This window comes from Salvia hispanica, chromosome 2, assembly GCF_029641045.1.
Source record: "Salvia hispanica isolate PSC_SH4W2 chromosome 2, Shi_PSC_v1, whole genome shotgun sequence".
Classification (NCBI taxonomy): Eukaryota; Viridiplantae; Streptophyta; class Magnoliopsida; order Lamiales; family Lamiaceae; genus Salvia; species Salvia hispanica.
The window spans coordinates 8,355,001-8,370,573 of NC_142693.1; the positions used below are offsets into that span (position 1 = coordinate 8,355,001).

At 37.3% G+C, this 15,573-nt stretch overlaps 2 protein-coding genes and 1 non-coding gene across 3 annotated transcripts; 2 read left to right on the forward strand and 1 right to left on the reverse strand.

The window, feature by feature from the left end:
• Nucleotides 1-329: 329 nt before the first annotated feature.
• On the reverse strand, nt 330-2,160 carry LOC125211532 (WAT1-related protein At5g07050-like). Its single transcript, XM_048111373.2, has 5 exons — nt 1,833-2,160; nt 1,622-1,738; nt 1,055-1,475; nt 794-945; nt 330-706 (listed from the first exon to the last, which is right to left on the reverse strand). The coding sequence occupies exons 1-5, from the start codon at nt 2,087-2,089 to the stop codon at nt 496-498; spliced, it is 1,158 nt and encodes a 385-aa protein (XP_047967330.1). The 5' UTR covers nt 2,090-2,160; the 3' UTR covers nt 330-495.
• Nucleotides 2,161-8,430: 6,270 nt separating this feature from the next.
• Nucleotides 8,431-8,534, forward strand: LOC125202938 (U6 spliceosomal RNA). Its single transcript, XR_007173267.1, has one exon. It is a non-coding gene; the product is annotated as a U6 spliceosomal RNA (small nuclear RNA).
• Nucleotides 8,535-9,380: 846 nt separating this feature from the next.
• LOC125208449 (cation/H(+) antiporter 4-like) lies at nt 9,381-12,302 on the forward strand. The gene is made up of 3 exons (XM_048108106.2): nt 9,381-9,752; nt 9,999-11,000; nt 11,091-12,302. Exons 1-3 carry the CDS (start codon nt 9,507-9,509, stop codon nt 12,192-12,194), a joined length of 2,352 nt encoding a protein of 783 aa, XP_047964063.1. The 5' UTR covers nt 9,381-9,506; the 3' UTR covers nt 12,195-12,302.
• The last annotated feature ends 3,271 nt before the right edge of the window (nt 12,303-15,573 follow it).

Genomic DNA, 15,573 nt, shown 5'->3' on the forward strand with positions numbered 1-15,573 from the left:
TATATGGATTGGTTTGCATTAGGATACGCAACAAATAATATATTACTACTAAATTCTTTTCGATCCGAATAAAACTTGACAAAGTATCAAGATCGAGATCTAGGTGGTGGGGTTTAGTGAATGTAGAGTGGTAGGCCTACACTACAAATATGACAAAGATAATTTATAATACTATATCATTAAAAAGATGAATAAAAAGTTCATCAGTTTATTGAACTTATTTATGCAAGTGCGAATTATAGTATAAAATATCTTTTGAGTCATATTATACTGAATTATTGATCGATCTGAACATTTAATTTAGTTATGCTTAGAGTGGTTTAAGTAAATTAAATTTGAAAAGAGCCAACTCAACTTTGCATAATATGTGAAAAAGTAGTTAGTTCCTTACATCGCTTCCATAATCCAACCAAAATCGAAACAAAAAGTGGGAAAAAAAAACCTCAGAAAAATACAAAAAGTATAAATTTAGGATGATCATGTCAAACTTGTTAATCAAGTTGGTTTGGTTGGTGGAGTAAATATGGGAAGATCAATTGCAACTGCAGCTGTCTTTTCTTCCTTAACATTTCCTATCCCATTATTATTATTATTAGCTTTGATGACTTCTGGAATTTCTTCAAGTAATTTGTTTTCTTGGTCTTCCTTATACTTTCCCCACAGCACCGAGTAGAGCCCCACCACGATTATAGCTGATCCAATCATCCTGTTACATATATACATTTAATTTGTTACATACAATTGTATTGTGCATATATATATACATATATATTAATTAGGTAGATCAATTTACCCTCCAAGATAGATCTTCTCCGCTAGGATAAAGGATCCCATAACCGCAACTATGATCATCATGAGCGGGCTAAATGCCGTGGCGAAAACCGGGCCTTTCGTCTTCATCACCAGCCCTTGCACGTAGTACGATATGCTCGATGTCACAATACCCTGCTCATTCAAACTCCAACTTAGTTTATTTATCTTAAAATCTGAATTTCCTATAACGACCTTATTTAGGTGTTCTCTCCTATATTTTAAAGGGGTGTTTTGACTTTACCGCGTATGCAGCAGCGAGGAGGTTCATGTCCCAGCCGATGGTCCAGACCGAGGGGTTGTGTTCCATGACGAAGGTGACGGCGATGGCTTGAAGGGTGCCCATGCCGCAGACCATTGTGGTGAGAGAGAGCTGGTGGTTGGAGTAGGTTTTCAGTGCTGCTTTCTGCAGGATGAAGAGGGAAGCCCATGCCAACGTGGCGATAATTAGGAGGATGCACCCGATGAACCAGTCGCGGTCGCTGCTGTCCTTGCTTGTGTCATCGCTGCTGCTGCTTCCGCTGGTGGAGTGGCGGTGGGCCGTCCACACCATTTCCACTAGTGGGCCTTTGTACAAGGTCATCAACATCGCCCCGGCCACCGTTATCACCGTTCCCACCACTTTCGCTTGGTATATCACCTTCTTTATATTCACTTTCTCCATCCTATTTTTCCCATTTTCAATAAATTAATAATGTGATTTTGTCACGTTGGAAATTAAAAAATGTGCGAGCAATAAATATAGTATGAGGACCAAAACAAACAATATCATACTAATTGTGAGTTCAGGTGTGTATCGACGAACCCTCACCTGAATATGATGGCCATTACAAATGTCATAGCAGGTAGCATGTTGCTCATCGCACATGAAAATGTTGGTGATGTCAGCTTTAGACCAGCATAGTAGAAGTTTTGATCAATCACAGGCCTAACCCAAAAATCAAAACAAAACTTAATTAATCCACATACATATATATGAAATGAAATGAGATAGTTAATTAGCTAATTAATTAATAAATTACCCGAGAAGGCCAAGGATGAAAATCTGCATGAAGACAGGGAATGTTATCTTTGGCTGTGCTTTCCTCTCGAAGAAGAAAGCAAAAGGAGCGATGACAGCAGTGGCGATGGCATGTCGATAAACGACTAGAACGTAATGGCTCATCCCTCCATTGAGTGATATCTTTGTGATGATGTTCATGCCTGCATATCCAAATTGGAGAGATATCATAGCAATGTAGGGTTTGCAGGTGTTGAAGAAACTCCCACCACTCTTCATTTTGTTAGTCTCTCTCAAAAATTGGTTTTGAAGAAGAGTTGAGTAGTGATTAATTACTTCTTCTTAGGAGATGGAGAGTTAAGGAGACAAGCTATTTATAGAGTGAAGAGAATGGTGTAGTGAAGGAATCATGTGGGTGGAATCTAATGGAATATTTGGTGTGTTTGTTATCCATATTTTGGAAATATAAGATATCTATTATTGTTAGAAACAAAATTAAAGATGATGGATTACACGTAGTGATCGTAGAATAAGGTATCCGAGTCAGGAAACAAATGGGAAAAATAATTGCATGGCGTAAGCCATTTCCCATTATGAGAATAATCATCATTCTTGTCTCAGTAGTTATGTGTGACATGTGCATACACTACTTTCTAATTAGGATGTGTAATTCATACTCCAATACTAGATTGATCAGAATTAAAATAAATAGATTATGAATCCCTAGGGGCTAGGCTTATAGTTATAATTATTTAATTCAATAGTCACCGAACATGAATACATAATTTTGTTTTATAAATCAAAAATCAAAAATCTCAAATCACAAAAGTGATAGGAAGAGTACAAGAAAGTAACAATCCAACAATAACAAAAAGAAAAGAAACATAAATACAAACGACATCACAACAATCAAAGAACCGACAAAAAAAAGAAGATAATAAGAGTCAAAGCCGGAAGAGAACAAGTCAAACACTAACACGTACTCCCTCCGTCCCGCTTTAGCAGTCTCAATTGACTTTTTTGTTCTCTTTTTGTAAAAATGATAAAAAAAATAGTTAAAAAGGAGAAATAGTAAATTAAGAGAGAGAATAATATAGAGAAGAGTCTTATCTATATTATTGTCTCTCTTACTTTACCATTTCTCCACTTTAACTATTTTTTATCATTTTAAAAAAAAAAACAGAAAAGTCAATAGGACTGCTAAAGTGGGATGGAGGGAGTAATTTATACCGAGGTAATAAGAACAAATTAATAGCATGGCCGTACCGTACGTGTACTATAGGAAATATCTTTCATAATAAAGATCAAGATATTAAAATATATTAATTCTATTTGTGATTAATAAATTTAAATAGTGTAGTAGTACATTTTAACGCATACAATTTTTTTGCAGGCTCTAAAAATTGCAATATACTAGAAAAAAATATCCAAACCTAACTATTTTATGAAAGCCCACATGCAAGTTTCGGTAGTGTATAAATTTCGTCGAACAATAAAGAATACTGATCAGCTTTATTGAATTAATAATAAGTTGATAGAAAAGAAAAGAATCTATATATAAATCTTGTTTTGATAAGCTGTTAATTATTTAATGCTAGTTTATAGAAAAACAAATCGATGATAGTTCGTGATCGAGTAGCGGAATCAAAATGGCGATATTAAATTTAAAGGTTTGTATACGAATAAGAAAAGTGGTAAGTGGAGCACCAAATAATAAAATGGACGTCTAATCATCTCCAATAATATTCTTAATTAATATGTATCTACATCGATCGTTGTCGAGTCGACCGTCGATAATGATCGATTTACAACAAATTATTTTACTAAATCATGGGATTCTTACCTTGCAGCCCATTTGCACTACAATAATATCTTTCTTCCTCTTAATTGCCAAATTGTATTACAAATTGTGGATTCAATCAATCTCTCTCTAGCTTGGAAGGGGTATCTTGGCATATATATATATATATATGATTCATATTTGGACTTGCTCACCTAGGTATATTCCTGCTTATTACCTATATAGAGTAGGGGGAATTAATGAAATTATGGAACTGATATCATGATATCGCCAATATTTTTCGAAATGCAATCATCTTTTGATTCGACTTTTTAAAAATGAGGAGTATAGTTGTATACTTGTATCACTATAGGGGAGTGGGGAGTGTTAAGGTGCCACACCTCGTAAACTAACATCATACCATCAAACCTAATCAATTATTTGTACACGTGGACAAATAATCAGTTGCCATGTGGCAATAAAAAAATGTTCAAGGATTAAAAAACGGCCAACAATATTTTATACACTATACAACATTTTTTCTCGGACAGCAATATCCAACACGCTAGACAGCAATCTATATATTGCTGTCTAGCATATTGAATATTACTGTGTAGCGTTTATAATATTGTTGTATATGTGGTATCACGGTGTCACTTTAAGAGGTGTTGTCATTTTAACACAAAATTGATTATTCGTCTGCGTGTACAAATAATTGGCTAGGAATGATAGTATGTTGTTACTTTAAGAGGTGGTGGCACTCTAATAGTACCTATCACTATATAAATAAACAATTCCTAGTTATCACTATATTAATAATTGCATACTGGTCCTCTAAAAATTACACATCGGTGCATATATATTCAAAATATGTTTAATATATACACATGTGTTTCATAAAAAAGCCAATAACGACAAAAATTAGTGAAGAAAAGTCATCTTTCTTTGGCTGTTCTGAAATAAGAGTCTCATTATTGTTAAGTTAGTATCATTTCTTTCCGTGTAAGAAGAGGAATGCATTACATTCTTCTTTTTTTTACACCTATTTTGATAAAAAGATGATGAAATCCTGTAATTCATGATCAATTAATTAAAAAGAGATCTAGTAAAAAAAATTAGCAAACTCAAACAAACAAAGATATAGAAAATCCACGCAGAACATAAGCATTATTAAAAATCCAAAAAATCTCAAGAAAACAAAGGCACATAAAGTCAAAATGAAGGAAGAGAAGGTCACCATACTATTGTCGGCCAACTTCTAAGTCCTTTCTCATGTTTGGCCAAATCCTTGCAAACTTATTCAAGTATGAAAATTTAAGCTCTGATTTTTAATTAATTTTATTTCAAGTGCCATTCAGTTCGAAAGATTTATATCTCATGTTTAAATATATATATTATGTTTGATTAATTAGATTGAATCTCATTATATAATCTTTTATGTGTACGCACCATTTTGGTGGTAAAATCACACAATAAAAGAGTGCCATTATTGGATAGGCAAGTTTCCATAATACAACACCAAAAAAGTTCATTTACTATTAGCGTGATCGTCTATAACACAATGTCTATTGATCAAGATTCAGTTTTTAGGAAATGAAAGATTCAAACATGCATGATCTATACCATATGCATATACTTTTTTTTTTTTTTATCTCTCTTTTATTTTACTAACTGTGCATTAAAATTCGCATCCAATATAGAGTATATTTCTCTTGTGGGCGGAGGAGTGGTAGAAACTTTTGAATTGACATGAGTTTTAATAAAAAATTGGTAAAGTAAGAGAGATTAAGAGAAAAATGAATAAAGTAAAAGAGAGAAAGAGAAAAGATGGTGGAATTAGTGTTAATGGATTATATGGTCCACTTCCTAAAAATGAAATTTAGAAAAATTTTATTTTTAAGGGACGAAGGTAGTATTTAGTGTGCAGATTTATAAAATCAATTTGACTTATTTTAGATTTATGACTAACTTTATTTTTTTCAGCTATCTGGAGTTCTTCAAATTTGTTTATTTTGAAAGTTTAAAATCTCAAATATCTTAATGGTTTCAACTTGTATAACATGTTTCTACGATACAAGAAACATGTTTCGATTTAATCTCAAACTATTTTCCATTATAGTGACGTACATAGTTATAATTTCTCCAAAATAGTGCTACATACAATGATGACATAACCATTTAATCAATCATGCTCGTGGATTGTAGTATATATTCGGAGTAACATTTTAGCAATAAAAAAATTGCACGTAAAACTACATTTGTATATATGGATTGGTTTGCAATAGGACACTCAAAAAATAGTATATGTTCCGAATTCTTTTTTTATTATTTTAATTTTGTTTTGGATATGTCAATGAGGTCTGACATGTTATTCTATATGACTCGATTAAGAGCGTCACCTTATAACCATTTATATATTTGAAGCTGTCGATATCTCAACAGCAAAATGTAACCAAAAAACTAATAAAATTCAACTCAACAAATTAAATGGTTGCACTATCTTAGTGGAATACACATATCAAACCACCCAAAAATTTAGTACTACTTGGCACTGAAAGATGAAACTGATTATGACGTTAATTCTCTTTTAATGCTGACAAATTGATTAACAATTCTATTTTGAAACCCTAATTTAGTTAACAACACCCATCTCCACGATTAACCAATCATAATTTAAATGCTCATGACTACTTGATTAACCAATTATGACTAATAAATTTGAATTGTAAATTAGTTAAGTATATTAAAATTGTAACTAATAGAAGTTTAATAACTACCAATTAGAAATAATGAATTGGAATGAGGAGATTTACTAAACTTAACTAAAACCTTAATTAACCTAATTATTATCGATGGTCCGATCGAATGCCTAAAGGGGGTGTTCAGTTTGCAAGATGATCTCATAACTAAATTTGTATTATGTTTGGTTCATGAGATTAATCTCATGACTTAATCCTAGATGAATAGTTATGTGATAATTAGTCATAGCCAACTTCTTTCTACTAAATAATCTCACACCACCATAAATTTATCTTGCTCTTATTTTATTTAGTAAACCAAACACCGCCATGAAGTAGTATAACATACGTTAATTAGTGAAGGATCGGATGCATAGATATAAATAAATGAATATAGATTTCACATAGTTTTGATGTCATTAAAGCAAACATATGTGACACGTAGCGATATAGAGATATATTAGGAGGATCAACTTTATCGTAGGATGTAGAGGTATAATAAAGCAACACTCCTACTGAATGATTATATTTCCAATTAAACCCCTTGTTAAGAGAATAATTAAGTTAATACGTTGATTGACCACTACTTAACAATCTTGGTGGAAAGAACCAAGACTCTGAGAAAAACTTAAATCAGTAACATTGTGGAGGTGGTAGTTAATTGTACGTCTTCACTTTTCAACTTTTTTTAGTTGAGGAGTTTCGTATATCCAGGTCTTGGTGGTCTTATTTTTTTTTTTGGTGTTTTTTTTATGCTTTGGCTGTTACTTCTTTTACTGGTTGGATTTCTTTTTATGGCATATGTTTTTCTGCTCTCCATGCTTTCTTTTTTGTTCCTTGTTTGTTTTGCGATAAGTGTTTTTGATTTTTTGTACTCTTGGTCTCTTAGCTCGCCATCGTTTCTTGACTTGAGCATGCTCCATACTTATAAAAAAACGTTGCTAGTGCTTTACCGATTAAAGTTATCGCACCACCGAATTTTATTTTTGTGATATTTAATTTGAATTAAATAATTTACAAATATCTTATAACTTGAACATTATATTGATACTTTGGAGATTAAAAAAATTTAAGACAGAAGACATATATATGAGTCATTTTAGTTTATCCCCACATTAACTATAATCAATATGACAATTAATAATTAACATTTCAGTGTCCTAATCTAATTTTGCGTGTATGACCATAATATATGATCAGTAAGAACCAATATTTGGAGTTGAAATTTATGTGGACGCACCATTTTGGTGCAAAATCCACACACTAAAAGAGTTCCATTATTGGATAGGCATGTTGTCAAATAATATATAGCACAAAGAAAAGTTCATTTGCTATTATTTCCAATCTTACTTAGCGTGATCGTCTACAACACAATGTCTGTTGATCAAGAATCAGTATTTAGAAAATGAAAGATTTAAAAATCACGATCCACACCATATATACAATCTTGTTCTATTATAATTAAAATATTCAAATAATGGGGCTTCTATAAGTTAATTTCCCGATTGGAAAAGCAAAATCAGATAAGGGTCATTGTTTATTAGTACCAATTCGAAGTCATCTCCAACTTAATTAGCTTCATAAAATTGAAAGGAAGAATATTCAATTTTGCTCTAGTATCTGCAAGGGAAAAATGTATATTTAAGAATGTATATTTCTCATTTACCTTCTCGAAAAGGTTGTTATACCTTTTTAAAAAGTAAAGGACTCCAAGGAAATAAAATAAATTAAAAAGACAAACAAAAATAACTTAACTTTTTAACTTTTATATCAAGAAGAGGTAAAGATACCTTCTCAAAATGAAAGAAAGTATAATACCTCCTCAACTACCTTTTCTCCTAGAGCATGGAATTTTATGAAGAAGAGGTAAATATGGTAGTTATTTCTACTTACCCTTTCCCTTGGAGATGCTCTTAGGTCTAACAAATCCTGGGGGCAAAAGGTTGAATCCCAACCCCAAGGGCCTCACACCCCGGCACAACGAGACATCTGAAAGGATGTAAAAGTATATTGTATAAGAAAAACAAATGTAATCAAAATCCAATGTTGCATTAATGTGGATTTGGTTGGAAACTTGTGTTGGTATTAGACTATTTGTGGTTAAGTCCATTCGGGCATATCCGATAAAATTGGAACGACACAGAGAAGATTAGCATGACACTATGCAATGATGGTATGCATAAATCGAGAAGTAGACTATTATTAGTTTTAATTATATTAAAAAAATTTAATTATATAAGGCGTGTCTTTGATGGGCCAGATTTAGGCTAGTTCCAGGTCTGGGATTATAAAATGGCCTGGTTGGAGCATAGTATGGGCTTACTACATTTAACTGATGTGCTGGGCTTGGTTTGAGCTAATTGGCCAGTTCGACCCAGTTGGAAAGTTTAGTTCCACTAACTCATTTACCTTTCTTAAAATTTATGCCAAATCAAATGTGAACTTCTATTGCATAACGAAATGAATATTCAATATTATTGCATAACGAAATGAATATTCAATATTAACACGTATTCATTATTTGTAGCGAAAGAAGTTGAACTAAAAAGCAAAGTATAGCTTCGATACAAACTTTGTTAGACATCAGTATTTATTTTGTTGTGCTTATTTTCTTTAAACTTAATATCATATGTTGGGAAATTTCACAACATCTAATTATTAAAAAAATGAAAATAAAGATATAGGAGAAATTATTAATAATTAATAAAAAATTTCACCAAAGTTTAATCACTAAAGATGTTCATGTTGCAGTTACAAGATAGTACATGATATATATTCATAATATGTCTAAATGGTAAACAACACTAATTAAATGAAACAATAATTTGTTGTCGATTCTTCAAATGTATATCTATTTAATTTATGCGTAGTAACTATTTTTCTTTTCACAACCAATCAAAAAAGTTGGTAAGCTTAGTGTATTAATGACTGATTATTTTTTTAAAAAAATTAGTGCAAGGTAAATTATAAGGTAAATATGTGTTGTGCATGTGGATACGCAAGTGAAAGGTTTGAGAAGATTTGTCGTAGCTCCATCCATTTCCAACAAAAAAATTCCATGAAAATCGAAAAGTAATACAAGAGTGAATGAAAGCAAACAAAAGTTTGTTTCCCCCTTAGCCTCTTGCACCTCCCCTTCCAAATTGGAAGCCGAGGATAAATCCAAGAGGTCGGAGCCATGGATATGGGGTCTTCCACCGGCCACGGTGGCAGGGAGCGCCCCGGCAACATTACTACCGATTTCTGCTATGTTGATATGGCGCTGCACTCCACCGGCATTTGGGGCTCCCACGACAATGCAAACCTACTCGACTTCGCTCTCCCCCGCCTCCAGCTTCAGCTCGCCATCATTTTCTTCGTCACCCAATCCCTTCATCTCTTTCTCCGTCGCTTCCATTTGCCTCGCCTTGTCTCCGAAATCCTCGTACATATTTATCTATACTATCATGCAATAATGTTCATTTTCTCTTGTTATATGGGCTTATTTGACTGTTTGGTAGATCAGATGAGGCGCATGTTAGGCACTTAAAGCCCATCTTACTCTAATTATCTTGTGCTATCTTAACATGCCTACTAAACAGGCACGCAATGGATAAACTTTCCTTTTTCAGGGTAAGTTTATCATATGTAATGTAACATAACTAAATGAGTCATGTGTTGTTTGAAACAGGCTGGAATCATACTTGGGCCTACTATTCTAGGACAGTTTCCAAATGTGGAGAAAGCATTATTTCCACCAAACGGAGATGTCTACTTGGACTTACTCTCCAAAATTGGCTACATATTTTTTATATTCCTTAGTGGTGTGAAGATGGATCCGAGGACCGTGCTGAGGACCGGTATCAAAGCGTGGACTATCGGTGTTCTTGCTGTCACACTTCCGCTCGGTGGTAGCTTGATGATGACCGTGCTACAACAAAACGAGATCCACAAGTATCGAATCCCCGCTTACAAAAACACTATCTCCATTCAGAATTTATTCCCCTTTCCTGTCATTGCAACCATGCTTGTTGATCTCAAAATCATGAACTCTGAGCTTGGCCGCCTTGCCCTGGCTTCGGCACTCATCAGTGACTTGGTTAGCAACCTCTCGTCGACTGTGATCACCTATGGCAGAGTCGGAATCATGAGCTTTGCAAATGTTATCATGGTGCACTCTACTTTCTTGACCGTTTGCCTAATTTTGTTCATCTTCTGCGTGGGGCGCCCGCTCAGCCTTTGGATCATCAAGAATACACCTGAAGGGAAACCAGTTAACAAATTTCATGTCATCCTCATGTCTTTCATGGTGTTGATTGTGGTGTTGCTTACTGATAACGTCGGCCTCAACTATCAGTATGGCCCCTTTTTGCTCGGGTTAGCAGTGCCAGATGGCCCGCCTTTGGGGGCCACGATGGTGAACAGGCTGGAAACGTTAGTTTCGGGCTTGTTGGCACCACTTTTGGTCACTTATTGCGGGATGAATGTGAATCTCGTTGAGGTTTTCGATCTACAATTCGTTAGCCTAGTCTGGTCTGTTGTTGGATACTGTTTGGCAATGAAGCTAGTGTCTGTTTTCGTGCCGGCAATCATTTGCAAAGTGCCTGTTAAAGATGCTGTTGCTCTTGCCTTCATCATGAGTGCTCAAGGAGTTGTTCAAATGTCCTTTTACTACTACAACTATGTTAACCAGGTCAGCTGGCGTCTACTGCTGGAACTGTATCAGTCTCTTTCATTATGTCTTATTTCAAAAATATTGATCTTTTTTGCTATTGAACTACAGACATTTGATGGAGAAACCTTCTCTATGCTGACTACATCAGTCCTGATACAATCCGCTCTCTCGAGTCTAGTGGTGAAGTCTCTCTATGACTACTCAAGACTGTACACTGGTTACCAAAAACGAGACATCCAACACGCATCAATCAACTCCGAGCTGCGTGTCCTCGCCTGCGCACATCGCGTGGACGATGCACTAGCAATCCGGAAAGTCGTTGAAGTTTCCTTCCCGAGCAAAGAAAGCCCCATTGCGTTATACGCTCTCCACATGGTGGAGCTCGCCGGCCGAGCCTCCCCGCAGCTAATCGACCACCAACTAGGCCAAAAATCATCAAACAGCACATCCCGCACGCAGAAAATGATCGACATCCTCTCCTCCCTCGAGCAGCAATACTCAGGCGTCGCAACCGTCCAGCAATTCACCGCAATGTCGCTAACAAAGTTCATGCACCACGACATCTGCACCGTGGCATTCAACAAACTGGCGTCGTTGATAATTCTCCCATTCCACAGGAAGTGGAACCACCAGGGCAAGTTCATACTCGACTCCAGCACGATGCGGTCCATCAACTGCCAGGTCCTCGACCTGGCGCCATGCTCGGTCGCCATCCTGGTCGACCGCCACAAGGTGCGCCGCGGGGCCGCCTCAGCGTACAACGTGGCGGTGGCGTTCTTCGGGGGGGCGGACGACAGGGAGGCGCTGGCGTACGCGAGGCGCATGGCGCTGTCGCCTGACGTCTGCCTGACGGTTGTGAGGTTCGTACCGTGGGACATCTACTCCGGGGACAGCCAGTGGGACGCGGTGCTGGACGCGGAGATACTGAAGGAGACGAGGATGCAGGGGGCGCAGCAGGACAACATTGTTTACAGGGAGGAGAGGGTGAAGGACGGGGCGGAGACGGCGATGCTGATACATGCGATGGAGGAGGCGTTTGATCTGATCATGGTGGGGAGGAGGCATAAGGATGACACGCCGCAGCTGTTGGGGCTGAGTGAGTGGAATGATTTGGCGGAGCTGGGACCGGTTGGGGACATGCTGGCGTCGCCGGATCTGACCGTGCCTGTGTCCGTGTTGGTGGTGCAGCACCAGAATATCAAATCTATTTGAGCACTATTTTTCGGTATTAATGGTTTTTTCTAATATCTATTAGAAATTTGCTGTTCATGGAGATGTATACTTTTTTTTTTCTAATATCAATTAGAAATTTTACGTCAATCTTACTTGAAGAATTTTACAAACTTTGAAAATCGTTCAATTGTCTATTTATTCTACACGCTACAAGAGGAAAAATCATTCAATATAATGTAATAGAAGTAATATATTAAGACGATGGTATGACCATGTCAACGTAATTTCATATTGACATTGTACGAGCAACTATATTCACACACTCCCTCCGTTCCTAGAGGCGGGATTTAAGAAATTGTGTTAAAAGTGAGTTAAGTGAAGGAAGAATAAAGTAGGAAAGAAAAAAAAAAGTAAAGAGATCCAGAGAGAATAAAGTAAGAGAGAAGAAAAGTTGGTGTTTCTTACTAAAATAGGAAATGACTCAGCTATAGTGGGACAACCAAAAAAGGAATACGACTGAGCTACAGAGGGACGGGGGAGTACTATTTAAGTTGTATTGATATAAAACTGCTTTACGAAATATATAAACATTTACGAAAGTTTTATTAAATTTTGAAATCGAAACATATGTATGTAGGATCTTGTTGGAGTCCTTTTAAAATTATCTTTATTTTGATATATGTTGTGCAATAAAATAATTTAAATTTGAGATAGTTATATGTATTTAAAGTTTTGAAATATTTTTCAAAAGTTAGTTATAACTAATTTTTTTTTACAATGTATTGATACTCATTGCTAAATTACCTTGGCCCTTGATTTGAAGATCTAATGCCTTCATTTAGTTCTGATTAGCAATTTAAAGGTGAGTTAACAATATAACGCACTCATATATGTATGCTTGTAAGAGCATCTCCAATGGTAGGCTAGCCACCGGCTAGCCGATTGACGTGGCTAGCCGGTCGGCTAGCCGAACCATTGGAGTAGGCTAGCCAAATTTCGGCGAAAAAAATGGCCAAGGCTAGCCGATTGCGTGTGGCTGGCCGCCATTGTGGCGGCCCGATCGGCCAGTGCCGATTTTTTATTTTTTATTTTTTTTAAAACCTATATAAACGCGATTTTAGTCTCACTTTCATTTGCACCGCTTGTTTTAACGAGTTTTCTCTCTCTCTAACTTTCTGTACAAGAGCATCATCGAGCGATGAGTAACGCTGGTGGTGGTAGTGGTGGGGATGCTGAGGAGTACGAACGGAGGATGAACGAGGCTATGGAGGCCTACATGAACCGCGAGATGGAGCGGTACATGCGTAGGGTGGAATAGCAGGCGATACCTCGCCCTCCACGGGTTATCCACCACCGAGCAGTGATTGATCGGGATCACGCCGCTGCACATCAGCGGCTGTACGACGACTACTTTTCGGAGAACCCGCGGTTTCCCGCACACATGTTCCGGCGGCATTTTAGAATGCGCGGGGAGTTATTTATGCGTATCGTTGGCGCATTAGAGCGTCGATATCTGTGTTTCCGCTTCAGGCACGATGCGGTTGGCAGACCCGACCACACCCCTATTCAAAAGTGCACGGCGACAATCAGGCAGTTGGCCTACGGAGGCGCGGCAGACATGTGGGATGAGTACCTCCACATCGGTGAGTCGACAGCCCTGGAATGTCTGAAGTATTTCTGTGAGGGCGTGATGAACGTTTTCGGTGAGCAGTACCTTCGAAGCCCTACTCCCGAAGATTGTCAGAATTTGATGCAGATGCACGGGGAGAAGCATGGGTTCCCCGGGATGTTAGGCAGCATAGACTGTATGCATTGGGAGTGGAAGAACTGCCCGACTGCCTGGAAGGGGGCCTACACGACCGGGTACAAGTCAAAGAATCCCACGATGATCCTCGAGACCGTAGCTGATTACCGGCTGTGGATCTGGCACGCGTATTTTGGGGTAGCCGGGTCGAACAACGACCTCAACGTCCTGAACTCGTCTCCCCTCTTCAACGAGAAGTACCAGGGCGTCGGTCCAGCAATCTCGTTTGTGGCCAACGGCAACCGGCATGATATGGGCTACTACTTGGCGGATGGGATATACCCTAGGTGGCCTGTCTTTGTGAAGACGATCAGGCACGCAAGTGATGAAAGGAAGGCCTACTTTGCGGAACGACAGGAGTCGGTGCGCAAGGACATGGAGCGCGCATTTGGTGTGCTCTAGTTTCGTTGGGCGGCAATTAAGGGTCCAACGCGTTTGTGGGATGTCACATGCGTATCCCAAATAATGTACGTCTGCATTATCCTGCACAACATGACCGTCGAAGACGAAGGCGTACAACTGACTAGTTGGGCCAATGATGATGAAGCCGGTCCAAGCCACGGAACGGCCACCCCTAACATACGACGTGGGGTACCTCTCGATGAAGCCGGCCGCCTCAAGGAATTTGCCGACATGCGCCAAGTGGATGCTCATATTCAACTCCAAAAGAATATAATTGAAGAGTTGTGGGCACGAAGGACTGCACGGCGATAGTTTTTTTTCTTTATTATGTAACTTTTTAAATGTAATTTTTTTTTTATCTATGTACCTTTTTTAATGCAATTAATGAATTTTCTCGTAAATTTAATTCCGTAATTTAATCGTAATTTTAATTCCGTAAATGTAGTATATTTTGAATTATTTTTTTTGCGTCTGGCCTATGGCTGGCCTAAATCTGATGTGGCAGGTGGATTTTTAGTGCTGCTGACGTGGCAGGGAGAGAGAGTGGCTGGCCTATGGCTGGCCTAATAGCATTGGAGATGCTCTAAGTATGTATGTGTATACATGTATAGGGTTTTGATTAAAAAAAACCCTATATATATCATTTTAATGAAAAATTAAAACATAATAAAAATGTAATATCTAATTTTATGAAACAATATACTACCCCCGTCCTCCAAATTTTGACACGGTTTGACCCGGCATGGATTTTAAGAAATGTAATGGAAAGTGGGTTGAAAAAGTTGGTGGGATGCGGGTCCTACTTTTAAAGTATTAGTTTTATAATAAAATGTGAGTAGGAATGAGTTAGTGGAATATGGGGTCCACTACCAAAAATGGTAAAAAGTGAAGTGTGTCAAACTTTCAGAGACGGACCAAAATGGTAAACTGTGTCAAAATTTGGGGGACAAAGGTAGTAATTATTAAAGCGTAAAGTAAGAAACAATTAATTATTGACAGGTCTAATAACTAAAATTTTATTTCAACAAAATGCAAAGTCATCATAATTGATACTAATAATAATAATGTCCAAATTTAAAAATTTAAATTATTAGCCGACAAGGGTTGGAGGTTTATGGAGATTCTAGATGAAAACGGTGGTCGTCGGCACCAGGGGCGGGCTGATGATGCCGACAATAGGCGGAGGTGAGTGGTGCTGCTAGGGTAGATTTT

Bases quoted from the DNA above. Each gene is read 5' to 3' on its own strand.
- LOC125211532 (XM_048111373.2), bottom strand. From the start codon at position 2,089: ATGAAGAGTGGTGGGAGTTTCTTCAACACCTGCAAACCCTACATTGCT. The intron at 1,476-1,621 runs GTGAGGGTTCGT...TGGGAAAAATAG, and splicing joins GTAATGGCCATCATATTCAG to GATGGAGAAAGTGAATATAA. The intron at 707-793 runs GTAAATTGATCT...TATATGTAACAG, and splicing joins GAGAAGATCTATCTTGGAGG to GATGATTGGATCAGCTATAA.
- LOC125208449 (XM_048108106.2), top strand. From the start codon at position 9,507: ATGGATATGGGGTCTTCCACCGGCCACGGTGGCAGGGAGCGCCCCGGC. The intron at 9,753-9,998 runs GTACATATTTAT...TGTTTGAAACAG, and splicing joins GCCTTGTCTCCGAAATCCTC to GCTGGAATCATACTTGGGCC. The intron at 11,001-11,090 runs GTCAGCTGGCGT...ATTGAACTACAG, and splicing joins ACTACAACTATGTTAACCAG to ACATTTGATGGAGAAACCTT.